An 11,076-nucleotide genomic window follows, 5' to 3' on the forward strand; every position below is an offset into this window, starting at 1 on the left:
TGGTCAAGCCATTGTCAAGAGTTCTGTAATAATCATTAGAAGCAGCATTCCTATACGGTTCTTACTTGTCTTTGCAGCTATGAACTGTACTATAAACTCTACTCATCATGTTGATTGCTATAACTTAATAATTTATTTTTTTAAATTTGTCTTCCAAACAGTAGAGAAACAGCCTTTTAGAATGTTGACAGAAATGGAAAATGAACTAATTTGCTATGTCTTCCCTGTAGATATGTGGCGGTCCTGGACTATCCGACCCAAGAGCAGGTGGTGATGCTACTGACTCAAGCCAAACTGTCCTCGACAATAAAGTTTCATTGCTCCATTCGCTGCCTGCCCACTCGTCTCCACGCGCTCGAGACTATAATCCGTATAATTATTCAGACGGTATCAGTCCCTTCAGTAAGTCAGCCCTCAAAGAAGCCGTGTTTGACGATGACGCAGACCAGTTTCCTGATGGTATGTTCCATTTATGAAGTCCTGCTACTAATAACTGTGTAATTAATTACCCGCTGTACCTGGTAATCAGTGAAGCAAAAGAAAGGTGTGTAATATTATACCTTCTTTAAAAAGTAAGAATCCTTGGGATGAGAATTTCCCCCCGTCTTCTAGGGACTCATTTCTAGCAATTTGGTATTTTTTCCCCATCAATGCAAGAATAGTCATCCTGAGATCATCCTTGAAAGAGAAGAAATCCTTAATAGCCTCGTCAAAACAAGGGAAACCAGTGTTCACGTAGAATTTACGGATTTAATTAGCTTACTGTCTCTAGACACAGTTTCCTTGGTCATTAATGTTCATGCTGTAGTGATAAAGTCCTCTCAACGAGTACCCATGACAAGTAAATCTTGTTTCCTCGCTTACAAGTGAGGTCAAGTACATATTGATCCACTTTTCATAGGACTTAACATATCACAAGGCCCAAGCTGTGACATCATAGCAAACAAACGCTAAATTGCATCAATATCTATATAGACCGTCACAATTATGTCCTTTGGTATATTTTAATCCACCCCAAATGGTTGGCTCTGTTGCTTAGGTTTAGTCATGACAGTGTAGCAAATACATGATAGTGTAGCCGTCTAGCAAATAAACTTAAAGCATAAAAGTAATTTTTTGAACCCTGGGTAGTGGTAACAGCCCAGTAAATTAGACTTTAGTAAGCATCTTTACTCATTTAAAATGTATATATGTTCTGAGGTCACAAAGTAGCCCGCTAAATCAGATCCACTGACATTTCTTGTCTATTGTACCATATGTGTATTTATATCATTTTAAAGTAATTAAAACCTTGAAAGTTGGGGTATAATTTAAAGGACTTTTTTCCCCAAACCTGAGTGTAAAGTTGCTAACATGCTCCATCAACTCAAGTACTTTAGGCTCTAGCCTACAAACAAATATTCTCGTCTATAACCAGTGTTCTCATCAAAATCAGGAACTTGTCAGTAGTACATTAATAACCATTTAATCTCAAGTAGTCCAAAGATCCAGGTCAGAATCACAAATTGCATTTAATTATTCTTGCTCCTCATTGTTCGTCATGGAAGAACAGTTCATTTTTGTCGCTGTGAAGGTTAAAATCCAGTTACTTTGCACCTTTCCCTCTGTGGGTTTGTCTGATGTGTTCTTAGGATTGGACTAAAGGTTACACATTCTTGACATTAGTATCACAGAAATGATGATGTATTCAGTTTTGGGGTTGTTGGTTTTTTTAAAAATTTTATTAGCACTTTGTCCATATGTCATACAATTCAATGATTCAGGCATATCAGGAAGAGTTGTACAAGTGTGCTGTGTTCCTTATGGCAGCTACCAAGTTATATACAATTTCACCTTGCCCTTGTTTAGTGCTAACTCTGATCACTTGATTATGGTGGTATCTACCAGGCTTCCTCATTGTGAAGTTACTCTTTCTCTCTTTATAATTAATCATTGTTTCATGAGAAGATATTCCTATGTAAATTACAGGTCGACACATAAACAATAAGCTTGTCAACATTAAATTCAAACGAAACCATTCATGTCCACATAAGATGATGATAACCTTTATAAAGTTTACCAGAGGCTGAAATATTTGAGACTAGTATCTCTAGTGAGGGTGATACTGTTCTTCAAAGTTTGTGACTATTCTTTATTTTTTAAATATTGAAACAAAAATATCACAATTATGCCACTATTTGTCATGAGGATGCAAGGAAAATCAATATTAGTGAATTTACCATATTCTAGACCCAAGATTTCACCAGGGCCTCCGGATGTGGTCGTTAATTTCCCATTTTACTGCTAAGAAAACTGAGCCTCAGCAACAGTAAACAAGGAGTTGCCCAGAAGGAAAGAGGCAGAGGTCTGGTGAGACGCCAAGCGCCTGTTCTTTTCACTTGACCACAATGCCTCTCTGTGTTAGAAGAGGAAATACTCTCGGTTACATTTTGCCTTGATTAATTCAGTACCTCAGGTTTATCATTTGTATGATATAAACAGTTCAGTTTTTTACTTTCATGGATGGAAATTATTTTCCTGTCAGTCATCTGTTCAGACCGTGATCGGTCAAGTCGATTTGAATGGCCTCTTGGAGCAGTTTCAGAGCCTGCATTCATGGAGAAGAGAAGGAGTTCTTTTTAAAGGACTTTCTTGTGAACTCCCTTTTTCCACTGAAATGAAAGATTCTCTTATGAGAATGGACTCAGGTCATCTATGATAGTCTGATAGCTATAATTTTCCAGGAGTTATTTTTGTGGGATTTCTCGTTATCCTGGCTCAATCGTTCTTATTAGTTCCTATCATGCTAGCAGTGTTCATCTATAGAAATTGAGGGGTTTTTCTAGGCAATTTGTATTCTCAATTCAAGGAGCTAATCTTTGAACTCACATTTTGTTTTTGTGCAGGGGGAGCATGGGGAGGTTGTTTTGTTTTTATCTTTTTCATGGTTTTATAGGGGTCCTTCTTGATCTTCCAACCCCCTAATTTTATTCTCAGTGATTAATGTTTTGAAAATTGCTTTGAGTGTTCAAATTCAATAACCCAAATTTGCCTTTTGTATATGAGTATGCTTGGAAATCAGAGGCTTTTAAAGCTCTGCTTAGAGAGCCATGAGTATTGTCATAAACATCCCCCTTTCGTGGACAGTAACTGTTGTCGTGGCATTTTGGTTGCATTTCCCTTCCCTCTCTTGTGGTAGTTTTCTTCGGTAGAAATCATCTGTTCTGATTGTTCAGCTTGATTTCTTTTCCTCAGTTTCGGAATCCCCATAATTTAATCAGACATTTTTCTTTCCCTACTTATAACTCTATAGATTCACCCAGCCTGGGTTTCACAGACCCTTTGGTATGTTTTGGGGGTTCTTTTTGACCCTTTGGTTTTTATAGGTAACATTCCTCTTCCGAGTGCTGGCTCCACAAAGGTCAGCCCTTCCAAATCTGACCAACATGCCAGCAGACTCGAAGAATACCTGGAGATGGAGCCCCTAGGTGTACCCTCCAGGTGTAGGCAGCATATTCTTTGGTTGTTTTATTCCAGAAAAAGAATTTGAAGAAAATGAATGTGTGGAACAATCTCAGTTTATCGCCTTCCCAAGTCATTCAAGATGTGAATTTATCATATCTTTATTCACAAGGATTTAAGAAATTTCTATATTTTGTCACATCTAATTTGACAAAGTGGATTTTAATTTAAACATTTAAATTTAATTCTATGGAAGAAATTATTAAAAGCTGCATCTGATTACTATATTTAAAAAATAAGCAGTAAGAGCTCTTTAATATTCATAGAATTTATGAGTTCATAATTATGCCTTTTTAAAAGATCTAAATTCCTTGGTAATCATTTATCCAAACATCACCTTTAACTCTAGTAAGGTTATTCAGCAAAAATTAATGGATGAAACTATTAGTTAAAAGATTGATGGGGGAAATTTACAAAAGTACATTCAAGCTACCACCACTTAAATCCATTATGACCAAACGTAAGGCACCCAGACATTGTGACTCTCTTGACACAACACTTTACAGGTGCATATATTGATATGTGAAGAGGTGAAATGACAGATTTGGGATTTAAGTATGTACTTTAACTAATTTTTAAAATTGTACATAAGCATCTCAACAGCTGTGCTTTTTTATTATCGTTGCAAATATATCACAAAACTTTTGCTGATTCCACTTTATATAGTGCACAATTGATCCTCAGCAATTCCAGTAATATATTGTACAGCCCTTCCTTTAATGCAATTTTTCTGTCGCAGTCAGCTCATTTTCCCTGCCACTCTCCTGGCCCAGCTAACCACTAACAAGCATAGGTCTCTATACACTTACCTTTTCTTGTCTTTTTAGATCAGTCAAATAATGCAGTATTTGTTCTTTTGTGGTTGACTTATTTTACTCAGCACGATGTCTTGGAACTCCATCCGTGCCATAGCATATATCAAGCCTTTATTTCTCCTGGCTAAGTAGCAGTCTGTTGTGTATGCATGTCACGTCTCGTTTTTCCATTTATTAGTTAGATGGACCTTTAGGCTGTTTCCATCTTTTGGATATTGTGTGTGCTGCTGCGGGAGCATAGATGTACAAGTGTCTTTTTGAGTTTCTGCGTTAAATTGTTTGGGGTATGTACTTAGGAATGGAATTGCTGGGTCACATGTTGCCTTTATCTTTATTTTCTTGCTTTTGAAGTACCACTACACTGTTTTCCATGATGGCAGTATCGTTTTATAGTCCACTGATAGAAAATGTCCACTGATTTTCTTCCATATTCTCATCAACAGTTGTTATTTACTGGGGATGTTTTAGTTTTTTATATTTTCTTTTTCTTAGCCATCCTTTGGGAATGAAATGGTATCTCATTGTGGTTTTGATTTGCATTTCTCGAGTGGCTAATGAGGCTGAACATCTTTTCATGTGTTTAGTGTCTCCTTAAATGTTCTGTTTGGTGAAATGTCTATTTAAGTCCATTGCCATTTGTGGTGGGTTTGTTGTGGGTTTACAACCAACATTGTTTAGATCTGTGTTTTATAATGTTATAAAAGTTGACATCTCAATTCTTAAGAGTTGATTATTAAAGTAACAAATAATTTCATGTCCCTTTGACAGATCTTTCCCTTGATCATTCTGACCTGGTTGCAGAGTTGTTGAAGGAGCTGTCTAATCATAATGAACGAGTAGAGGAAAGAAAGATTGCCCTCTATGAACTTATGAAACTGACACAAGAAGAATCTTTCAGCGTTTGGGATGAACACTTTAAAACGATATTATTGTTATTGCTTGAAACCCTGGGGGATAAAGAGGTAAAATAGCAGAAAATTTAAACAATAATTTGGGGTTTTTTGATTGCTTATCATTGCCTATGAATCAAGCATTGGTCAGGCTCTCCTGCTGCTTGCTTCTGCATAGATTTTTCGCTATAAAATTTCCCCTTTTTAATAAAAACTCAGTTGTACCAATGAGAAAGAAGCCTAACAATTTTGAATAATTGACACAGAAAAATGAAAGGTTATAGGAGAACATAGACTACTTGTTTTGCACATTTAAATGAGCTTTTCAGAAGTACAACTTCCTTGTTAATATTCAAAATATAATTCTTGATTTCTTATAAGTAGGAGAGTATGATTCAAGTTTTCAACTAAAGATATGAAAATTATTTCATGTATTGTAGGCAGTTGTATATTAACCTTAAGTTACAGCAATTGAAAAGACTGTGCAACCCCAAAACATTAAAACTTTTAACTTTTTTTGTAGCCGACGATCAGGGCTTTGGCACTAAAAGTTTTAAGAGAAATCTTAAGGCATCAACCAGCAAGATTTAAAAACTATGCAGAGCTAACCGTCATGAAAACATTGGAAGCACATAAAGATCCTCATAAGGAGGTATGTTATGACATAGTGTCAGTACTTCTAATATTGTTACATGAAGTATATAAACATTATCTCCATAGTGAACCATGGTATTCAAAGTAATAACTGATTGAGATATCAGCATGTATTATTTTTCCTATTAAATACTATGCTATTGGACCAGTTCTAGGAATATTGTTTAGTTAATTGCCTTTTCTTTCTCATAATCTTAACATTTTTTAAAAAATCATTTATTAGGGGCTCATACAACTCTTACCACAATTCATACATACATCCATTGTGTCAAGCACATTTGTACATTTGTTGCCCTCATCATTCTGCAAACATTTTCTTTCTACTTGAGCCCTTGGTATCAGCTCCTTATTTTTTCCCCTCCCTCCCCGCTCCCCATAATCTTAACATTTCATTTAGTGCTAAGAATTTTACTTTTTAAATAACTAATGGGGGGAAAAGAACTTACTGTTACTTTAATATCATAAATTGTTTGTAAGAACCGTACATCTTTTACTGGTATGTTCAATAATGAGGACAACATTCACCAGCATCCTGGACACCTGCCTTATTATAATTGTGGTATTTCGCCCTCCCCCTATGACAATGATTTGGTCACCCTCGTGATTTTTATTTAAAATCTCAGGATTAATTAGAAAAGATGATTTTAAATAAGGACTGTATTTCTAAGAGAAAGCACCAAGCTGGTAGCATTCAATGTCTCTGCTAGAACTAAGACACACAAACCGCATCAAAGCTAAATACAAAGGAAAGTCAGAAAGTATTGCTACAAATTTACAGACATCTTCATTTAAAAAAAATATTAAATGGTAAAGCTGTCGTTTCTTGAAATATCTTTCATTTGGGCCTCATAAAAGCTGATGTTCCCCCAGACTATAACCCTTCACCGAAGAATGCTATCTTCGTCAACATACACCATGACAAGATGACAGGTGTGGCATCCTTAAGGGAATCAGATCGTCTTCCTTGTAACTGTTGTTTGAGTTGCAGGAACATAAAGAAGTCTAAAAGGGTTTGACCAGGGATGCAGGGTAGATGGAATAAGGTTTCCCAAGGACAGTCCCCGTCACCTTCAAAGAATGAGCAAGTGCATTGTCTTGATGGGAAACCATTCCTCAGTGACCCTCTCCTGGGCTGCTTCTCTCCGGTGCAGTTTTCATTTCTAAAGGGTACGCCTGTGTTTATCCTGTGTCCTTCAATGACATCTGCCAGTATTACCCCTTAGAAGCCCAAGACTTGCCTTCAGGTTATTGTTTGATTGGTTGGTTTTTTTTGTTTGTTTGAAATTTTCATCGTGAATTAGGTGAAGGTTTACAGAAAAGATCGTCAGTTTTTCATTCAACAATTTATACACATTTTGTTTCATCTCATCCATTTCAATCCCTTAAGTAATCCATCACTTATCCCAACTTTTTCACTGGGTAAAAGCTACCCTTTTGATCTTAAACGTGTGATTCTAACACAGGTGAGTTCAGTTCCACACCCAAAAGGTGACTAAGGACCATCGTTGCAGGTGCCCAGGTGTTTTTCTTTCAGTGCGCCTAGTCTCTGAGGATTTGTTGCCATAAAGTTCTCTACTGACCTCTCTCTCGGCCTTGTATTTAACTGGCCCAGCAGATTCTCCTGGGAAGCCACTGTTTTGGTTGGGCCTTGCTCTCTGGATCATATTGGTAAATCCAAGACTCATCTCCAGTTCTGATTCATTCCATAAACTCATCTTCATTAGTTTCGGTCTTGTTTAATAGACTAAATGGAAAGATCAAGTCTTTGAATTAGCTGACTGGTTAGGCACCCATTAATCTGAAAGCTTGCTGCGGTCAAGATGTTTGCGTACAGTGGAAAATCCCAAACCATGTGAGTCTACCTTAGTCGCTCTCCCATTAGTGGTGATTCTAGTCTTCTACCACCCCAGTTGACTTCCCACTCTTGAATCGTCTTTGAGTTCTCCTCAACTTTCCTTAAAATGCTTGATCCTTCTAAAGCAGTGGTTCTCAACCTTCCTAATGCCACGACCCTTTAATATAGTTTCTCATGTCGTGGTGACCCCCCCCAGCCATAAAATTATTTTCGTTGCTACTTCTTAACTGTAATTTTGGTACTGTTATGAATCAGGCAATCCTGTGAAAGGGTCGTTTGACCCCCTCAAAGGGGTTGCGGCCCACAGGTTGACAACCGCTTTTCTAAAGACTTGTTTCATGTGGAGCAGCTTTCTCATAAACTTACTGCTATGCTTCAATGACCTGAGGACATTTTCACTTTTTAATTTTGTTAAAAATTTGTATTAACCCTGATCTCAAAATCATTTTATTCCATGACATAACAATTTGTTTCGTTGGTGTTTGTTGTGTTGGGTCTCTGTAGGCGCTCTAGTGAGACTGAGGTGAGCATGTTAGTTTGCAAGCTGGTCTGTGATCATCCAGTGATCGCAGAGACGTTTTTACATACATTCTGTTTAGAATGGAACTGTGCGTGTGTGAACCTGGAACCTACTAGCAATACTTTTTGACTTCCCTTTGTCGGAGCTAAAGCTATAAAACTCTTAGCAGAAGAAAATAAATGAAAATCGGTTACACTGAATTGGACAATGGTCTCTTAGATACAGCACCAAAAGAACAAGCAGCTACCACCACCACTGACAACAGCAACAAAACAGATGAACTGGGCTTCAAAAGTAAACATTTTGGGGATCCAAAAGACAAGCCACAGATTTTGAGAAAATTTGACAAAATCATATCTGATATGGGTCTAGGATCCAGAATATATAAAGAATCCTTACAGCTCACCAGTAAAAAGACAAGTAATGTTTTAAAAACATGCCAACAAGTACCTGAACCAAAGTTCAGCATTTCTAGTCGTCTGGGAAATGCAAACCATACGGAGTTGCCACTCACACTAAAACAACTAAAATAAATAAGGCAGATAATCCACGTGTATGTGGGACGATACAGAGAAATTGAAAGCATCAGTGTAATTTGCTGTTTAAAAGATTTGGCTGTGAATTTCCCACATCAGCTGGGGTTTTGTGGTGGCATATCTTTGTATCACATTCTCACTGCCTAATACTTGCAGTTTAATTTTCCACTTTATAACCCAAGTAATGCCTTTAACATCCCTGTCTGTACAAAAGAAATATCTGCATTCTTACAACGTGACAGCTGAAATGAGCTCTGGGTGTTCTGACTCTCATGTGTTTTCTACTGTACCTTTCTAAGCAGTTCTCACAAGTTGGGGTCATGAGAAATTATAAACGTACAATCAAAAGCAAGAAATTCTGTGTATTACTGTAAGAGCTGATAGACCATCTTTAGAAGTTAAAGCTTCTGTATGAGATAACCATTTCTTCTGTTCACTGGGACACCTGTGTTTTACCCTTCCCATCCCCAATGAGAAGGGAAGACTATCCTTAGGAACAAAAGGAGGGACAGCATGTTAGGAGTACTCCTGGACTTCAGCAGGCCTCCCCTTAGCCAGCTCTAGCTCATCCCGTGTGCTCTAACACTTGGCCCAAACTAGGTTACAATTGCAAAAATCACTGTAGCCAGCAATAACACTTTTGCTGGTTTTCATTTTCTTTTGGAAATTGAAAACATGCACCACTGTATACAGTACTGCAGCCATATGTATGTATCCTCAGACTTCAGTGGTTAATGAGCATGTTACTGAAATCCTGGCGTATCCTGATTTGTTTATGTTTAGATGTTTACTTGAGTATTTTCAAGGCAAGTCCCATGTACTGTGCGAGCCCTGTAAAGTACTTGATGAATTGTGTACTTCCGGGACCCAGTATAATTGGGAAAATTATTTTTTGGCTTAATTTCTGGTTGGTTTTAGGTGGTGAGAGCTGCAGAAGAAGCTGCGTCAGTGTTGGCCACCTCAATTAGTCCAGAACAGTGCATCAAAGTGCTTTGTCCAATCATCCAAACTGCAGACTACCCCATTAATCTGGCTGCAATCAAAATGCAAACAAAGGTGATAGAGAGAGTGTCCAAGGAAACCCTTAACCTGCTTTTGCCGGAGATTATGCCAGGGCTGATCCAGGTAAGCCATAAACCTTGAAGGGATAAACTCTGATACGTTTGTCATGCATTTATTTTAGGAACTTTCCAGGCCCTGCTGGTGGTGTGTCCACGGCTTCCTTCTGTCTGCAGTGTTCACAACGGAGAGTTCCCTTCACTGGCTTTTGATGGTATTTCATGCTGTTGATCGTATGCCTACTCTAAGCAACCCAGTGGGACAGAGTAGAGCTCCCTTTAGGGTTTCTAAGGCTATAATCGTCACAGAAGTAGACACTTACCATTTCAGACGTAGTACAAGGTTACGATAATCAATACGGTTAGGTGCTAGCATAATTGGAGACATAAATCAATGGAGTATAATTGAAAATCCAGATATAAACCTATACATCTATGGTCATTTTCGACAATGTCAAACCATTGAATGAAGAAAGAAAAATCTCTTCAACAAATGTTTATGGGAACTAGGATAGCAACCTTGAACACAATGAAGTTGGATCTCTTCCCTCATACAATACACAGAATTGTCCAAAAATGGATGAAAGTTAAGACTAAAACTCATAGAAATATGCGAAAGTGTGAATTTCATGACCTTGAATTAGCAATAGGTTATTAGGCTTAACACAACAGAAGCAGCAAAGCAACAGAGCCAACTTGAACTTCAGCAAACTTTAAAATTTTGTACATCGAAGGACACTATTAAGAAATTTAAAAGATAATCTCTTATACCAAATATGAAAATAACCTTTACATTTCAACCGCAAAGGGACATATAAACTAATTTTTAAATTGAATAGACATGTTTCTAGGAATCTGTACAAATGAAAAGATGCTTAAAGATGTTGGTCATTAGAATAATGCCTATCAAAACCATAGTGAGATACCTTTTCATACTCCCTAGATGACTATAATCAAAAGAACAGAAAATAAATATTTGCTGGTGGCAACTTAAGATACGTCAATGCTCTGTCTCATAGTCTGCTAGTTTCTCAAAAGGCTTCATATATATATGAACTTGCCAAATGATTCCACTCCCAGGTACATATCCAAGAAAAATAGAAACATATTTCGTTTTTTGTTTTTTTTTGCATTTATTTATTAATTAGTCGTTTTATTAGGGGCTCATGCAACTCTTATCACAATCCATACATACATCAATTGTGTAAAGCACAATTGTACATTCATTGCCCTCATCATTCTCAAAA

The 11,076-nt window shown here is 37.3% G+C and overlaps 1 protein-coding gene across 34 annotated transcripts in view; it reads left to right on the top strand.

Moving 5' to 3' along the window:
- The window catches only part of CLASP2 (cytoplasmic linker associated protein 2), a 177,671-nt gene that overhangs the window by 155,780 nt on the left and 10,815 nt on the right, over window positions 1-11,076 (top strand). For all 34 annotated transcript variants that reach the window (XM_045297466.1, XM_045297471.1, XM_045297467.1 and 31 more), the window contains 4 exons: window positions 231-459; window positions 5,085-5,278; window positions 5,730-5,858; window positions 9,690-9,896. In XM_045297466.1, the coding sequence (XP_045153401.1) occupies window positions 231-459; window positions 5,085-5,278; window positions 5,730-5,858; window positions 9,690-9,896 (759 nt within the window). The remainder of the gene's footprint in view (window positions 1-230; window positions 460-5,084; window positions 5,279-5,729; window positions 5,859-9,689; window positions 9,897-11,076) is intronic.

Source organism: Echinops telfairi, unplaced genomic scaffold (assembly GCF_000313985.2).
Source record: "Echinops telfairi isolate 266 unplaced genomic scaffold, ASM31398v2 ScPeMD7_7420;HRSCAF=8458, whole genome shotgun sequence".
Taxonomy (NCBI): domain Eukaryota; kingdom Metazoa; phylum Chordata; class Mammalia; order Afrosoricida; family Tenrecidae; genus Echinops; species Echinops telfairi.